The following is an 18,393-nucleotide window of genomic DNA, read 5'->3' on the forward strand; positions in this document are numbered from 1 at the left end:
TGGTGTAGGAACAAATTTAGGGGGTAGGTGAGATCAAGAATTTCGTTTTGGGCATGTTGAACTTGAGACGCCTTTGGGATACCCACTGACTAGTGTAAATAAGCATGTGTGGAGATATAAATCTGGGTATGATCTGAGCAGTAGGACATCCAAATCCTTATCATTGCAGTGTACAATACAATATTTGGTTGGGGTCAGGTAGAGCATCAAGCAAAGAAATACTGTATTTCTTTGTTTCTATTTTAAGTACAAACTTGATAAGCATAAACTTGACGGTTACCTGGTCACCAGTAGCTTTACCCCAGGGATGAGTCTCAGGTTGATTTCATGATTGTGTCAGATTTCAAAATGGCAGCCTGGGTTTTTGTCTTCCTTGGTGCCTTCCAGAGCTCCGAGAGTCTCAAGCAGAGAATGAATGGACTTTGGACGTCTCATTTGTACCTTCCAAGATGTTCAGATCCTTATGAGTGAAAGGCCAAATCCTAGATATAAATTGCTACATAATAGGTCTATGCCTGGAGAACCACTGGTCTCAAATTCATCATTATCATTGGACTTCCCTGGCGGTCCAGTGGTTAAGACCCCACGCTTCCACTGCAGGGGGCACAGGTTCGATCCCTGGTTGGGGAAGTTCCACATGCTGCACGGTGCAACCAAAGAGAAAAAAGAAAAATCATCCATTATCAGTGTCAACAGCTGGCATTTCTTGAGTACATTCTCTATTCCAGGTACTGCAGTAGGTGCTAAAGATAATCAAGATGACAAAGACATGATGCCTCTCATCAGAGTACTAACGATGTATACGGCGGGACAAGTAGTTTCCGAAGTAGACTGAGTGACAACAAGGCTTGTGTACAGCTCTAGGAGCTTCTAGGATGAAGCCACCATTGAGGAGGATGGGAGTATTCAGGAAGGGGGCACCACTATTCCAGTGATGTCTAGAAGGTTGGAAAAGTCTAACATAAGCAGAGAAGCACAAGGCTGGCTCCAGGTTGAACTAGTGTCAGAAGCTAGAACTCGTGGACCTCAGCCTCAGACTCTGGCTACTTCCCACAGATTCTCTGTGCCCGGTCTTCCCATCCCATCCTGGATCTGAAGACTGGTGAGGAAGGCTGCTGAGTGGGTCGTGACCAATAGGAAGCACACAGGGGAAGCCGGCTATCCCCTGGGGATCCGTGCAGAGCCCCTCATTCTTCACATCACCTGTAATGGGAAAGAGATTAGTCTCTGCCACCTGGGGGGTGCAGCGGTATTATTTTCCTTTGGTAAGCCTGTCACACTGAGATATCAGGTTGCAGCAACAGTGGCTGTGACAGACACCGCATTTCTCCTCTCCGTGCGCTATGCAAACATTCTTCATTTTGTCAGTGCAGGTCCTTGATGAAATGGTTCTCTTTGGATCTCCACACTCATTTCTGTCATTCATCATTTGGCAGGAGAGAGATCTTTTCCTAACAAGGAGACTCATGTTTTTAAAACCCTTTTGATAGGTCCTTACCCTGCCCAGGAATCTTCCTTTGGGGATCAGGGCATGCAGAACACATCTTTGCCTGAGTAGCCGAAGCTGCTGGGAAGGATTGAGGATGGAGTGGGCTGGACACCGTGATGAATGTGCTGGTGTCCAGGCTGATGAGGTTGGCTCAGCCAAGGTAGCCCAAGTTCCAAGGCAATGAAGTTCCCCACTCAAGATGAGAATCAGCATCTCGTTGTCCAAACTCGATCTTGTGATTCCGTGTAGGCTGCCTTTCTACTGACAAATTCAAGGAGATTGTTGAATGATCACTTGCCTACATTCTGCCCAGGGATACAGCATGTTGTGGAGAAACATGGTGAGTGTTTGCTGGTATAAACACTGAGCTCTTAAGGAGATTAGGGCGTTAGGGCAGCCTGGACGGTTAGGGTGGACTTCCCGTGGGTGGTGAGGGTACTTACCCGTGCTGTGACCTGTGACCTCTCTGCCTAGAGGAAATCCCAGGCAAATACTTTTGGTCACAGCCTTACTTTCTGACTGGCCTCCTACATGGTTCAGTTTTCTAAACTAGGTCACAGAACTAAATTGGCCAAGGTCCAGAGCATAATTCGCTTTGTAAGAATGGAACTAAGAATGCTTAACCCACATGCTACATCCATTTTCTGAGACAATAGATGCTCGTCACCAAAGTAGTCACCATTCTTTGAACCACTGACAGCTGCCTCTTTATGGATACATATGTCCCAGGGAGGCGGCATGAACCCAAGCTTCAGCAGGAGAGAATGCATCATAATTACTGAACCCCAGTGAACATCCAAGCCCGGGGTATTGTGATGGTTGTTACTAGTACTCTCAGTATGAGGGTGGTTAACACTAACAGGAATAATGAACTGGCGTTGTCAGCAGGCAGCAGTCATCTGATATTCATATGCTACAGCAACGTGGGACACGTAGCCGCATTCCGGCCACCATGCGTTCATGGTCTGAACTTTGGCTTTAGACGTTTAGAAACGAAATCAGATCTGTGGCTTCATCTTGCTCAGGTGATCCCCGTGAACTGATTCACACTAGCCAGACTCCAAAGAGATTTAAAAAAACACACACACAATTAGAGTGTCCATTTATTAAGTCATAATGAGAGGCATGCCCTGTGAGTTCATAGGATATGCACGTCATCAAACTAGCAAGTTCCGGGAGAAAAGCTCAGGAGAAAGCAAATGGGGAATTTCTGTAGTGAATGAGGGATCAGAGCAGTGGAGTTGGGTGGAGTTGGATGGAGTTGGATGGCCTTGGGTGTTTTCATAAAGGCTGTCATGGGCTCCGGGTCACCTTTCTCTCCCGAAGGTGATGTCTGACAAGGCGCACGGGTGTGCGCATCGGCCGGTCAGAGTGGTGCACGCAGACAGTTCGTACACCGGCTGCTCCTTCCTCCTGCCTTGAAGACCAGCCACTACCCTGCGCCCTTCCTTTGTCATTCCAGCCTCACCGTTTTTGTTTTAGCAGGCGTTGATGGTTGGTTATAATTCACGGGTTCACGGATTTTACTTCGCCAACTGCACTTCAGTGTGGCTGCTTTCTGAGGGTTTTCAGAAAGATACCCGGTTCTCGCCCCGTCCCCCACCATAGTCTGTACTGAGTGGACCCTGTGGCTGCCTAAACGCCTTTTGTTCACAAGTCCTGCTTGACCATATTTCAGCTTTGCTGATGGGCCTGTGACCCTCTCTTCGCTGCTTTGGAAGAAAGACGGTTGGTTGTCTGTTGACAGTTGGTTCACCTCTAACCCTTAGGAAAGAGCCCAACATAAGATACTCCCTGGTTTCAAAAAGCGAGTGCGGGGACAGGCACAGGGTGATGGAGGAAACGTTACAAGCCGTGTCACTGAGGTGAAGAAGTTCTGCGTCTTCCGTGGTGGTGGGAGCAGCTTCCCATGACCTCGCGGAGGGTGGAATCCACCCGTATCTGTGCCTTTGTCTTTGCAAAGCCCCAGGTAGAGAGGGCACCCAGTGGGAGAAGCAGGAAGGGAATGGCTCCTTTTACACACTGAATGGTGCCGCCTCGGGCCAAATGGAAAAACATTTCACGTAAAGCATCATCTCCTGGAAACTGTCGTTTAAGTATCTAAATGCATCGGGATATTTACTTAACTAACATTTATTGATCCTAATATGTGCCCGGCAATCTCATGGGGCTGCTGAGCTGGATTCATCGCTGCCTGGCCACAGAGTCGCTACTGTGGCGACAGACAGTAAACAGATAACTTACAATCCAGTCTTGCTGGCTGTCACGGAGATGGGAGGCAAGAGCAGGGTGAGCTCCCAGGGGAGAGATGGGAACCCTGCCCGGGACTTGAGGAAGGCTCCGTAAGAGCAGTGTACGGTGATCTGGGCTTGGAAGTACTGTCTTCAAATATCGGCAAGGCTGTCAGGCAGGGGAGGTCGATGGTTTATCCTCCAAGACCCAATTAGCTAAGGAGATGATGTGCTTACTGTGTTTGATAAAAGATGTCCCATTCAATTTGAGATATAATTTTTAAAATAGAACTTGGAAGGTTTGATCCGGCGTTGAACTTATATATTACCAACACTTGGGACTTCCCTGGTGGCGCAGTGGTTAGGAATCCGCCTGCCAGTGCAGGGGACGTGGGTTCAAGCCCTTGTCCGGCAAGATCCCACATGCCGCGGAGCAACTAAGCCCGTGCGCCTAGACCCCGTGCTCCGCAACAAGAGAAGCCACCACAGTGAGAAGCCCGCGCACCACAACGAAGAGTAGCCCCCGCTCACTGCAACTAGAGAAAGCCCGCACGCAGCAAGGAAGACCCAATGCAGCCAAAAATAAATAAATAAATATATATCACCAACACTTAATAATGGGAAAAATATAATCTCTGAATATCAGGATGTTGAATTCATCTAGCACCACACCGAGCAAATGAAAGAATCAAAAGAGGCTTTTATTATGTTTTAAAAGATTTACCGTCTGGAATATAGCACCGCAGCACAGAAAACAGAAGGGAGGCAGTACAGAGATAGTTAAAAAACCAAAAGGGGCACAGAGAGAGAAATGGCCAGCTTGCCAGGAGCTGTAGTAACAAGAGTCATGAATTCAGACCACTTAGTCTGAGCAGGGTTTGTGCCCAGGAGGGGAAGAGATGGAGGTGGGAAGGGGAGAGGTACCAGTTCACACCAGCAAGTCTGGAAACACTCGTGGAGGTGGTTCAGATGGAGGGACCAGGAACCCATGATTCAGTGCCAAGTACAGGTGCACCGGAGTCGGGCAACACACAAGCCCGCTTTCCGGCTTCCGATCACCTTGCTGTGCTCTCACAATGCACTTCCAGGGATGCCCCTCTGAGAATGAAAACAGTTTCTAATCATCCTCAGAAGTGCCTTGGGAGAGAGCCATCGGAGGCCAGGGGACAAGTGAAAAGTTCAGTCAAAAGCCAAGACCAGCTTCTCCCCAGCCGGCCACGCGGGAGGGAGGCTGAGATGGCAGATGAGATCACTAAGGCTCAGGCCGCCCGGCCTGGTGGCAACACGATCTTCGGGAAGATCATTCGTAAGGAAATCCCAGCCAAAATCATTTATGAGGATGACCAGTGTCTTGCTTTCCATGACATTTCCCCTCAAGCACCAACACATTTTCTGGTGATACCCAAGAGACACATATCCCAGATTTCTTCGGCAGAAGATGACGATGAAAGTCTTCTTGGACATTTAATGATTTTTGGCAAGAAATGTGCTGCTGATCTGGGCCTGAAGAAGCGTTATCGAGTGGTGGTGAATGAAGGTTCAGATGGGGGACGGTCTGTCTGTCATGTTCGTCTCCATGTTCTTGGAGGTTGGCAGATGAATTGGCCTCCTGGGTAAGCGTGTTGTAGGGATAATTTTCCCTTCTCTATGCAGTGATCAGGTCTGCAAGTTCCAATACGCAAAATAATACTTTTTTTGCCTGTGTATGGAGAGATTGCAGAAATAATTTTAAAAACCCATACATAATAAAAGACATTGTTGCATGGTCTGAATTCTGTATTTGACTTTTTTTTTAATTAATTAATTTATTTATTTATGGCTGTGTTGGGTCTTCGCTTCTGTGTGAGGGCTTTCTCCAGCTGTGGCAAGCGGGGGCCACTCTTCATCGCGGTGCGCGGGCCTCTCACTATTGCAGCCTCTCTTGTTGCGGAGCACAGGCTCCAGACGCGCAGGCTCAGCAGTTGTGGCTCACGGGCCTAGTTGCTCCGTGGCATGTGGGATCTTCCCAGAGCAGGGCTCGAACCCTTGTCCCCTGCATCGGCAGGCGGACTCTCAACCACTGCACCACCAGGGAAGCCCTGACTTCTTTGTTTAAAATATTTGTTGGAATGTTTGAAGGTGGAGTTCATAATTTGGGAGGTTTTTGTTTTTTCTCCCCGAGGAGGACTCAGCATGTGTACATGGCAGTAATGCCGTGACTGATCTTTGAAGACAAATTTAAAATTTTCATAAATTTAGCTTTCGCTTTGAAGTATCCTTTTAAGGTAAAATATTAGTCCAGGAGAAGATTTTCTAGTCCAGTTCTCTTATTTTCTAAGAACAAAGGAGCATGTGATGTGATTGATCCAGAAAGTGACAGTTGTAGGTGTAACAAAAATGCTTTTTGTCCAGCTCACATGTTTCCCCTGGACTACTGGGTAGCGTGGAAGGGATGAAGGTAGATTTGTCACAGAGCCTTTGATGACCATGTGAAGCCATCCAATGGTGTTTCCTTGTTACCTAAAGCTATTGATTATAAAGACTTGAAAATATATTATTTAGAATTAACTCTCCAAATTGAAAACGCATTGTTGTGAATGTGTATGTGCACACTAGCAGAAGTTTTTAAGTTATGCATGACTCTGGCTGTGTGGAGTTGGGGGGAGATCTCAGGGTTTGAGTTCTTATGTAGGCTGACAGCAAACCTTTTTGTTTTTCGGTCTTGCCATGCACCCTAGCCTCTTTAAGGTTGCACAGGGCAAATAGTTTTGCTTCTTTCCTTTCCTTCACGTAGGCACTTTCCAGCTTCTAAAATTTATTTAATACTTCTTGCCTGCTTTGTCTCTTCTCTCGTTCTCTTTATGTTCATGGGTTCCTTTCGTTTTTAATCCCTAAGACCATTTTAGTAGATTTTGACACATTTTATTGTAAATTGTTTTTCTTCTAAATGTTTAATTTTATTAGTGATTTTAAAAATTCAGGGGGAGTGGATCAGGGAAATTGGCTGTATATGTCTTACAAGTGAGTTTTTTCCAACTGTCATTTTTTTACATTGTTTATGGTGTTTAAAATATTTATATAGTTAATGTATCAATTTTTAATTTAGTTCATATTTTTAAGAGCCTTTCCCACCCTAGGAGGATTTATAAAAAAAAATTTTCCCCTAATACTTTATGGCTTTACGTATTTTTATGACTTTTTTATGAGGGAAGGTCTGGGGCGGGGGAAGAGTTTTGGAGGAATTATATATTATATATAAGAAGGTTGAGTCTACTTTCCTTAGGCTTATTGACTTTCCCATTGATTTCGTCAAACTATTGCTAATAAATCAGGTAGATAACCAAAAAAAATAAAATAAAATAAAGCCAAGGCCAACAGGATGGAGGTACCAAGGCATCTCCCAAGCACGGCTGTTAGTCTGCACAGATTCATAACTGCTTCCCAAGCAGAACGTGAGAGAGAAGGACACTGGGGGGATGGAGGAGGGAGGGAGGGAGCAAGAGCCCCACAACAAAAAAAGCAAAGTCTAGATGCAAAAGTCGAGCTGGGAATCCGCCGGGGTTCAGAACCATCAGTTAGTGCGCATGTTAACCGCCTCCAGACTGGACGTCTGCACCCCTTGGTGCAGGTCCGTCACTCTGCTGAAAGTCTCGCTGTGTTTCTCCTAACACAACATCCCAGCTGTTGGATGCTCCCCTCACTCACCCTCTCCTCCCCACCAAGCCCTCCGATCCACTGTCAGCAGGAGCTGAGTCGGGAGTGGGTTTGTCCGAACCTCCTTCAGTTGTACCTCACCTGCAGGAGGAGGCTTGGGGCCTCTGTGCTCATCCCCCAGACTTCCTGGAGGTGCTGTCCGTTTGGCTGATGCAAGAATCAAAAAGTTATACACTTGGAAGTAGAATCCTGGATCACAACACAGCAGCTTTGCATGATGTCTTGTCCAGCCTAACCCTTTACTGTGTACGGAATTTTTTTAAACTATTTTACTCCAAGTGGAGTATGCTGCTAACTTCTCACGCTTGGGGAAGTGTTTGTTCTTCTTCCCCTCCTGCCTGGCTCCCAATCTTCAGCTCTGGTGTGTATAAACTTTCTAAGGGATGTGTTTCCCATCTACCTTCCAGTGTCCCTTTCCTTCCTCCTCTAGGTCTTTGCCTGATCTGCTTCCTCCTTCTCAGCGTTCAACGTATGAACCAAATCTCAGGGGTGACGTGGGACATTTATCCATTGCATTTCACCAGCGATGCCTTGCTGAAGTCAGCCTGCATGTGGTTCTAATACGTGAACCTTCCCTTGTCTCTTCCAAGTTTGTAAGGAGAAAGCTCTGGCATGCACATAATCCAATCTCTAGTTGCTGAAGTAATTGCATTACATTTTTGTAAACATTCGGGTCTCATTGGTCATTCTGGTCTATAAATCCAAATAATACGCTGAAATCTATTTTGCTGGGCTTTGCAGCTAATTGCCAGAGATTTGTCAGCTTAAAATGCTTTTTGCTTTATTTTATTATTTTTAAAAGTCTGTCCTATTAACCAGAGTAAGACAAATACAACCCAGATTCCTTAGTATGGAGTCCCAGACATTCATCCAATACACACTTGTTGAATAACTACTGACAGCCAAGACAAAGGGTGAACTGGTGGCTGTCCAGTGGTTGTTACATATCCAACAGACTAGCATCCAGAGGAGGGACGCCCAGATTTGATTGACTTTGTCTTTTTCAGAGACCCATGGGGCCTGGGTGGGCCCTATGTGGCTCCTCTGGTTTGCAGTATACGTGCAGGTCTGTTGTTTTGCTCAATTGCATAAAAATATTCTTTCTTCATAAATATACCTTTGAGTAAGTGTTCTCAGGGAGGCTTGAGCTATTCCTAGAATTGAGGGCTCCTTGGCAAAATGCTTGGAAATACCGGCCCACAAAGATTAAGGTTGAAAAGCAGGTCTCCAGGACATCCTGTCCTCATATCCATCACGCAGGGCACAGAATCATGACCAGAGGGAACACCTCTCTCCTTCCCTTCTAGAGCAGTTTAGAAGTTTAGGTCGGGATGTGTGGTCATTCGTGGGTGATTCTGAGACTAGTTACAAAATTTTAAAATATGTTGCTTTGTTTTCACATTTAGAATGTAAACTGAGTCCCTCAGGACTCGTCTGTTCTCTCCCCCTCCCATTGGCCTTCCTGATGCTGAGCGGGGTCCCAGTGCACAGTATTTCAGCTGAAGGAGCCTGAAAAGTGAGATGGAGTTGGTGGGATGGAAAAGAGAAGAAGTGGTGATAAGGGTGGACAGCTGGGATATAGTGATTGTTGTGTGACAGGCGCTTTCAAATGGTATATCTTTTATCTGTATCCACCCATCAATCCATGTGTGTGTGTTATATGTAGTATAGATTAGTATATAGTGTATGTTATATATGTTACAATATCTCTGTATAAGGTGGGCCTTGTTATCCTCCTTTCACAAAGGAACCTGCGACCGGGAGACACTATATAATTTCCCCTAAGTCACTCCACCAGGACTTGCTGGAGCCAGGATTTGAATCTGTGTCTTTATTTCTCTAAATCCCAGGCTGAGGAAACCACATCACGAAACTCGTCCGAAAGCAAAGTCAGTCCTCAGAGAACAGCAACACACCTTCCCTTGAAAAATCACTTCTCTCTTCACCTTCAGAGCCCTTCTTCCCATTAGACTAAAGGGCAAGGTCTGGGCTGCTGTTTCCTAACGACGATTCAGTCATCAGCGTGGACTGTTGCGCTCAGATGCTTTTTATGTATAATACTTGCATATGTTTGGGCACTTCAGATGTATATTTCAGGTGGTCAGAAAACTTGCTTACACGTGTCACTTGATTTTGCAGTTACTCTGGGTCAGTGAGGCAGGCCTGGACTTCTGCCCAGCCCTACCGAGTTCCACAGGGTCTGGACAGCAGATTTTCTATCCTCTGCATCCCCTTGCAGCTCTGTGGTGGAGCAAAGGGCTGAACAAAGGCTACTGGATGTGACCATAGTCGGACGTGGTTGAGTAGAGACCCAGGTTCACTCTTCTCCATCCTTCTCTCCCACCAACAGGCCACAGTGGTCCCAAGCATGGTCCTGCCATCTGTCTTTCCAGAAGCCAGGCTGGGGTGGAACATTAGGTGTTGATTTTCTAACTGTAAGGACACGACCTCCCAGAGCTGCTTCCCCAAGGGGGGGACCATGTCCACCGAAAAGAGAAGTTTTAATTGCCAGGTGCCACAGTGACGTGTCGGGGCCACCCTCAGACCCACCCTTACCCCTGTGTTCTCCACCACGGTTGACGGCAGCCCCCGTGTCCATGCTGGGGACCTGGGAGGCATCCTGGCCTTCCCTCTCCACGCCGCTGATCACCTAATCTTCCCGGCTTTCCCTCTAAACTCTTTTAGAATCTGTTCCCCCGATCCAACTACCACCACCTGCGCCGTCCTGTCCTTCCTTTGCCGGAGCACAGCTGCTAACTTGTCTTCTGCCTCAGAGCCACCTTTCTCACAGCTGCAAAGCCAGCCGCCTGCCTGTATGGCTTCCCTGTCTACACCTTTATCCATTTATCCATCAGTGGACACACAGATTGTTTTCATGTCTTGGCTATAGTGAATAATGCTGCAGTGAACATGGGAGCATGCATATCTCTTCAAGGCACTGATTTCATTTCCTTTGGGAATATATCCAGAAGAGGGATTCCTGGATCACATGGTAGTTCCATTTTTAATTTTTTGAGAAACCTCTGTAACATTTTCCATACTGGCTGCACCATTTTGCATTCCCACCAACGGTGCACAGGAGTTCCATTTTCTCCACATCCCCACACTTGTTAACTTCTATTTTTCTGATAATAGCCGTCCTAACAGGTGACATCTCATCGCCTACCAGCACTTCTGATACCAGCTCCTTCCCGTCTTCTCTGTGTCTGTCTCTGGTACCAAAAGCCGTAAGGAAAGGCAGAACCTTAAATCTGTAATTCAAAGGTCCAAGAAATATGCAAGAACATAGAAGGTTGAGGTGAATTATAATAAAGTTACATAAAAGGGGAAAAGAGGTAACAACTGATCATTATTTGCAAATCTTTTCAGCAGGCGTCCATTTTTATAGGGACGCATATACATGGCCGAGGGCAAGCAAGGAGGAAGAAGGTCTCTTAATGTAGCATAATTCCCACAGTCAAGTCTCAGGACCTCTCAGCAGGAGCTCTTATGCTATCACAGCATTTCATTTTCCAAGAATAACTGTGCCCTGGTGAATCAGCCATGGTTGGCCATGGCCAATTTTCGCATTCATTTATGTTCAAAGTGCTCTTCATGGAAAACCTTCTCCTTTATGAACCTTGTCCACAAGACCAAAGTGGCATTTTAGATAACCCATTGCATTCTCTCTACAAACACAGGCCAGGTTGCCCCCAGCACCTGGCCCTGCACACTGGGTTCTTCTGGAACATCTGTCAATGACACAGAGCATTGCTTTTTTGCCACCTCCTGAGAGGGGTGAGGTACAGGAGGGAGGAGTCGGGGTAGGTGGGAACTTTGACAGCTACCTGGGCTGGGCAGTGGTGGGCTATCCTTCATCCGTCATCCATGTCTCTGTTCCAGAGCCCATCCGGGGGCTCAGCAGCCAACGATGAAGCCTCTTTTTCAAGAGCATCTTTGTTCATCCAAACATTTACCCAGGATCTGCCATGGGTAGACCCTGGGCTGGACACTGAAAATCCAAAGACAAAAGTAAGACATAAGACACGGTCCTGCCTTAAGGAGCTTGTGGACAGGTCAGGGCAGTGTGCAGTGTAGGAAGTGTCACCACGGAGCTCTGTCCGCTGCCGTGGGGACACAGAGCAGGGCACCGACCCCACCTGGCAGCAGGGCACTGGGTCTTACTAGTAACACGGCAGCCGGTCTCCAGGGGTGTGCCAGAGTCGATGGAAGGGGCCAGGGGAGGGCAGCCCAGGTAGAGTGCATACCTTTACCTTGGTCCAGAAACAAAAAGTGCCCAGTGGGCAGCGAACCAGCCCCAAGCATCTTAGCTACTAGACCCAGAGTGTGGGAAATGAGGTTGGGGAAGTAGCGTTCAGTCGCCAGGTTCTGTTTGCAGATGAAGGGACCGGTGGGCAAATGAAATGGCCTGCAGAGAGAATGCAAAGTCAAGACTGAGACATAAGGTTCAGTTCTCAAGCCTCCTTCCCTTTAGTGAACAGGCAAAACAGTTAAGAACACAGACCCGGAATCAGACAGGTAGGGCTGACGTCCTGACTTTGCTGCAAGTTAGTTTCTCTGCCTTTATTTTTTTAATATAAATTTATTTATTTAATTTTGGCTGTGTTGGGTCTTCGTTGCTGCATGAGGGTTTCTCTAGTTGTGACGAGCATGGACTGCTCTTAGTTGCGGTGTGTGGGCTTCTCATTGCGGTGGCTTCTCTTGTTGTGGAGCATGGGCTTCAGTAGTTGTAGCACTCAGGCTCAGTAGTTGTGGCTTGCGGGCTCTAGAGTACAGGCTCAGTAGTTGTGGTGCATGGGCTTAGATGCTCCGCAGCATGTGGGATCTTCCCGGACCAGGGCTCGAACCATGTCCCCTGCCTTGGCAGGCGGATTCTTAACCACTGCGCCACCAGGGAAGCCCCGTTTCTCTACCTTTAAAATGAGGATTGTATGAGGGACTGTATACACGGATCTGGTGTGAGGGGACCACAAGGAATAGCACTGGGACCTTGAGATTTATAGCAGCTGAGCCGTAAGCACCCTTAGACCCTCGGTGATTGGGGGAGGGAGAAAGCAGTTACCACACCCAAGGGAGTCTGGTAGAGTCCCCTCCCTTGAGAGCAGCCTGGCCCTCAGCCCAGGGCTGTAACCAGCCTGAGCGCTGGATGGGAAGGCTCAGGGCAACACTCACCCTGCCCTGACTTCCTCCTTCCTCCCTCATCTCCCCTGGGGACCCCACTGGCCAACCCCCTACCAGACGCCAGAGAGTTCAACCCTCAGTCAACCCTCCGTACAGGTCAGCCTCCCGGGGACAGAGCAGAGCGGAGGGTGGCTCTGAAGGACACAGGGAAGGTGTTGGGGAAGCACACCTCCGGGGGGAGTGAGGGGTTTTTTGTTTTCATTTTTTTTATATTTTTTTAATTTTATTTTTTTTAATCCTTTTTTTTGGCCGCACCACGCACCACGCGGCATGCGGGATCTAGTTCCCCGACCAGGGATTGAACCCGTGCCCCCTGCAATGGAAATGCAGAGTCCCAACCACTGGACCGCCAGGGAAGTGCCTGGGAGAGTGAGGTTTAAGTGAGATAATACAACAAAGCGCCTTGGTGGAGTTTTTGACCCCAAATAAGTGCTCAGTCGAAGCTACACTAGAATCTAGTAGGATGTTTGTGTACGTGTGCCAAGGTAGATGAGATGGCAGACTGAGTAGCAAAGGGAAGACGGGAGGTGGGAGCATTCTCCCCAGATGGCCATCCTGAGGCTGGGATGGACGTGATGGAGGAGCCCAGGAAGGCGAGTTGCCCGTATTGGGCGTGACCATCTGTTGTTGGGTTGTCAAGTTTAGATGTTATTCTGAACCATGAGCTTTTAGGCCTAGAACAATTGGGAGTGGCTTTGAGAACCCACAGTGAGATCATCTGTAGATTATTTAAATGGTTTGGTAACGTGAAATATGAACACAGAGATGAAAGCTGCAAATGGGTGATCCAGGACCACGGAAGTCAGCATTCTGTATGTGGAGATAGAAACAACTCAAAGTCATTTCTCCTAATCGAACCCACCACGCAAACCTGCTCGCGAAATAGCCTGACCAGGGAACTCTGCGAATCTTCTAGATCTGAGGAAGGTTTTACAACTTCTCCTTGCCCTTCTGTTCTGTTTCAGCCCTTATTTAAAAATGTTCTTCCTTCATTTTAACTCAGTCCCCAAACTCCATCCATTTCCTTTCCTTCCATCCTCAGTACAGACACATAAACACAGTGTTCTTTACTCCCCCTCCCCCACCAAAAGAGGAGCTAAAACCAGAAGAAATCAGGATTACTTTAAGAAAATTGGCGCAAGAAGATTAAATCTTTCTTGGAATTTTCTTGAAGATTTTTTTTCCTTGAAAAGAAAGCCAAACTGTAAAGTAAAACACAGTTAATAAATAAAAACCTCACACATCTAAAATTTCGTTATTTTCCGAGATGAACTAACATTTTGCCCTGTCTGCTTTTCCTAATATGCACATTTCATGTAGCCCAAATCCTCATTATGGGAAACATTTCCATATCCATCTCTCAGCTGCAGGCTTTCCTGGGTAGTGAAATATGTGCTTCGTGGTTTCAGAAGCACTGGCTCTTACTTCGCCAAAAGGAGCAAATCTTTAAAAATGAAATTTTCCAGGCACTTAGCCCCTAAATCCACCTTGTAGAGATAGATGATTCTGAATCTTATCAGCCCACAGAATGTCTCACAGCCTTTAAAAGTGTCATCGGCCGTTCCCCTGTGCAGCACGACCAGTGATGCTGTGTAGGGCGGCAGGAGCGGCTGCAAATTTGTACTAAAAGCTGTGTTTTGAACCTTCATTAAATTTCTTACTTGCTGGCAGCCTAAATCCCTCGAAGGCCTGGAGTCTGTTGATTCCCGTTCACTTGTTCTCATTAAACTGGTCTCTAGGCTGTAGCTGTGCTTTGAACAAAGTTGGGCTGCGTGGGAAGATTCAGGGCTCGTCTGGGGGCGGGACTCTCTCACTGTGGCTGCTGCCGCCCTGTGGGTTGTCTCGGGCCCAGAACCAAGTTCTGCGCCGTCCAGCTTTGTGCTTGGCCTTCCCGAATCCAGCCTTGCCTTCTACTCTGTCCGTCACTTATGGCCGCAGCCTCAATCTCACCCCTCCCTGATGTCCAGTCCCAACCAGAGGCTGCCCTTGCCTGCCCGCCATGGGCCTCAGGCGTGGACCGGCCAAACAGATTGGGGGAGGAAACATAGACCCACAGCATCTTAAAGCCAGAAAGAATATTAAGAATTTTCTAGTCTGGCCTCTTCGTGTTTAGATGAGGACATTTTTGTCCAGAAAATGCATCATTGGCCTTTAATGGTAAAGATCACCTCAGAGCCCGTAGCAGACCTGGGAGTGAGAACCCACAATGTCGTGGCACGAATTGTATTTGGGGTATTTAACAAAAATTCCTACTTCTATTATGACCGTCAGTACCTCTAGAACTAGAAGTTTCTTGCACCAACATCCTAGTATCCTCTTTTTTTCTTTCTTTCTTAAATGTTTTTTGGCTGCGCCATGCGTCTTGCAGGATCTTAGCTCCCCAACCGGGGATCAAACCCAGGCCCTCGGTAATGAACGCGCCGAATCCTAACCACTGGACCACCAGGGAATTCCCATGTGATCTTTTAAAAATAAACTTTGAGGGCTTCCCTGGTGGCACAGTGGTTGGGAGTCCGCCTGCCGATGCAGGGGGCGCGGGTTCGTGACCCGGTCCGAGAGGATCCCACGTGCCGCGGAGCGGCTGGGCCCGTGGGCCATGGCCGCTGGGCCTGCGCGTCCGGAGGCTGTGCTCCACAGCGGGAGAGGCCACGGCGGAGAGAGGCCCGCATATCGGAAAAAAAAAAAAAAAAAAAACAACTTTGAAACAGTTCAGTGGAAAAAGGGTCATGGTATTAAGATTTATGTCAACTTCTGCTTACTGCATATTAATGGGCAGAGCTGTAACCCTCCAGATACCTGAACCGGGCCCGGGAGGTGATACTCTGCAGTCTGGGGCCACTTGCGGCAATTTGGTGACTCAAGTGTATAAAATTTCCCTTTCTTCCTCTGATGATTTATTAAATAAAATGAACCTGGAAAGGTCTTGAAATGTATACCAAACGTATATTTTGTTTGTTTCACTAACCCATCATCTGTTAGGGACCATATCCCAGGCAGTAAGATCAATAACATTTATACACAGAGGGCGGCCTGGTAGGTGTTCAGGGCGTGCAGGACTCTGGTGAATACCGTGCAAAGCGTTAAGATGTGTTGCCCCTCAGTCGCCACCAGGGTTAACTCTTTTAGCTACCTGTGAAGTCACGATTTTACTTCTGTGCCCCGTGTGCCCAGAGAACGTGTGGGTCCTTTGCTGAGATTGTGTCTGTAGCGCACACGGTGCAGGCTTCCTCCACTCCAGGGAAGACAGCTTCCTCCCAGGCAGGATGTGAAGCCACCACGTGGTGTTGGGTCCTCAGCCAGTTCAGATCCTCACGAGAGACCCTCTTGTCTCCCAGGCTCTGTGGCTACCCTCCTTTCTATGACGAAAATGACTCCAAGCTCTTCGAGCAGATTCTCAAGGCAGAATATGAGTTCGACTCCCCCTACTGGGACGACATCTCCGACTCCGGTAGGTCTCTCGGCTCCTTGTGGGCGGCTCCTGGGACCCCGACACCCAGCCCACCCGAGTCTCCAGCGGTCCCCGGGGGCTCAGAACGGTCCTGAGGCTCCTGAGGATGCTACGCACTTAGACTTGACTTGAGAAGCGAGGAGAGGCTTGGGACACGTGTGGGACACGTGCCCCGAGCCAGGCTGAGGGGTGGGGACTCACTTCTCCACCACTCCTGGCCGTACCCTGAGCTGGGTGCTCTGGAGTGAGACCGTATTAGCTCGAGTTTATTGGGCTTCCTTACTGTGTGCTGTGCACTCTAAACTCCGCGCGTGTGCCTAGTCCACCCAGTCCTCAGGACAGCCTATCAGGTGGGGATTACTATTAGCCCCATTTGACAGATGAGGAAACTGAGGCCCCAGAAGGTGAAATAACGGCTGGTTAGTGGCAGAGCTGGGGTTTGAACCCACGCCCTCACTCCAGAGCCCGAGTCTCAGCTACTGTGCCACACAGAACATTCCCAGGGAAGTTCACCATTTCCTCCTCAGGGATGAAAATCAAACCCCAGGCCCACGTAAGCAGATGGAATGTCTCCAGCCTCAGTTTCCTCCCTGACAAGATGAAGATGGTAATAATACCACTCCCACCCTTGTAGGTGGTGTCAGGATCACATGAAATAATGAATGAGCTATTCAAATATCCCATTTTATTATTTGTGTTATTTCCTCCTAACTGGAAATGCCCTGCTTTCTTCCTCAATCTTCCAACACCTAGGACCGGGCTATAGTTCTCCAAGGCTTGCAGGAAAGAGCCACACGGGGAGTAGTTTATCCTGAGTCAGGAAGGGCCCCAGCTGTCCCCCGAAAGTCCAGCCCTGTGGGCAGGGAGCTGCCAGACGCCACAAGGCGACAGATTTCCCGCCTGGCATGTGTCATCTTCTGGTTCTGGGTCCCAACCTCTCACGTTCTCAGTGTCCTGCTCTGGGTCATACCTGGTCCTGGGCCTCCAAGCAGTTTTGCTTCCCCACCAGGGCGCATCTCCTGCACCGTCATTTCCTGCTTGCTGGTTGTAATCATCTGCGGGGGTTGCAGAGGGGGCTTCTGGGGGGCTGTGCATCCACGTACTCGGGCGACTTTGTTGAATCGGTGAGCTCCTAACGTGAGGACGTCAGCAAAACAGCTCCCTAAGGCAGCAGTGAGCTGAGCGACAGGCACCTGGCGACAAAGATATTTCACCTTTTCCCCGAAACAAAGGCACCACTAGCTGCCCGCGGGAAGGGACTTCGAGCTGGGAAGGCAGGGTCACCACTCAGAAACCCAAACCTTGTCTTCCCTTTTCCCCAGATGCTGGTACCACCTGCCTTTTTGTCCCAGGTCCCGAGTGTCCATGGAAGGCTGGTCTCGTGTTTCCATGGTAACCTTGATACCCACAGAGGCACCCTGGTATCATATTGTCATATCTCAAGCCACATACTGACTCCCCCTCTTGTGCCTTCCTTTTGAACAGCAAAAGACTTCATTCGGAACCTGATGGAGAAAGATCCAAATAAAAGATACACATGCGAGCAGGCAGCTCGGCACCCGTGGTAAGAAGAATCACCCACTAGAGATGCCGGTCAGCTGGGGCTTCGTTGTGAAAGCCACGGGTGAAGCTTGCATCCCATCTGGCCCGTGGGTTTCATCCTTTGCCCAAACCAACACTCGAGGACACAGTCTTCTGAAGGCATTAATTGCAGATGCACAAAAGATAGCTGTAGCTTTTTCGCTTCATGTGAAGTATTTTAGGATCATTTTTAGTGAGGGTGATTCCCAAAGGAGGCATTAAGAGGGGAGTTTTATTCCTTGAACTTATTACTCAGTCCGTAAATGAATTGAGGTCACATGTTCTTTTCCTTTTAAGATGCTTTTCAAGTTAGTGTTTCTTCACCTCCAGAGGGATGAGTTGATAGTTTACGACATCCTGGACTACATTTCCTGCGGTGCCCCGAGGCCACCTTGTTTTTGTGCCACTTACTAGGGTTGAACCCAGTGACTTTGGGTTTATACTTCTCTGAGCCTGAATTTTCTCATCTTTAAAGTGAGCATAACAATGCCTAGTTTACAGGATTGAAGTAAGCAGTGACTGAGATCGTGCACACACAGAAAGGGTTTAGTGCATCTGGCACGTAGCAATTGCATCATTAAGCTCTTATTAAAGCACCGTGAGCCTCCTTTTTGAAACAAAGGCCAGGAGTAGTCAAATAGCCGCTACAACGCGCAGACCCTTGACTTCAGGAGACATCCGCCCCGACCAGTCCTCTAGAACACTGTTCCCTGTTGATTCCACCGTCTCCTGCAGCATTTTCTCCGGATGCTCATATGCTGATTAACCTT

The 18,393-nt window shown here is 48.2% G+C and overlaps 2 protein-coding genes across 4 annotated transcripts in view; both read left to right on the forward strand.

The window, feature by feature from the left end:
- The window catches only part of CAMK1D (calcium/calmodulin dependent protein kinase ID), a 417,502-nt gene that overhangs the window by 386,548 nt on the left and 12,561 nt on the right, over positions 1-18,393 (forward strand). For all 3 annotated transcript variants that reach the window (XM_079912676.1, XM_079912678.1, XM_079912677.1), the window contains 2 exons: positions 15,930-16,042; positions 17,528-17,606. In XM_079912676.1, coding sequence (XP_079768802.1) covers positions 15,930-16,042; positions 17,528-17,606 — 192 coding nt within the window. The remainder of the gene's footprint in view (positions 1-15,929; positions 16,043-17,527; positions 17,607-18,393) is intronic.
- LOC307181563 (adenosine 5'-monophosphoramidase HINT1-like) lies at positions 4,800-5,376 on the forward strand. The gene has a single exon (XM_079912090.1). It carries the CDS (start codon positions 4,825-4,827, stop codon positions 5,335-5,337), a length of 513 nt encoding a protein of 170 aa, XP_079768216.1. The 5' UTR covers positions 4,800-4,824; the 3' UTR covers positions 5,338-5,376.

This window comes from Stenella coeruleoalba, assembly GCF_951394435.1.
Source record: "Stenella coeruleoalba genome assembly, chromosome: 2".
NCBI lineage: Eukaryota > Metazoa > Chordata > Mammalia > Artiodactyla > Delphinidae > Stenella > Stenella coeruleoalba.

What these genes read in the sequence shown, in the direction of transcription:
- LOC307181563 (XM_079912090.1), top strand. Translation starts at nt 4,825, where the DNA reads ATGAAAACAGTTTCTAATCATCCTCAGAAGTGCCTTGGGAGAGAGCCA.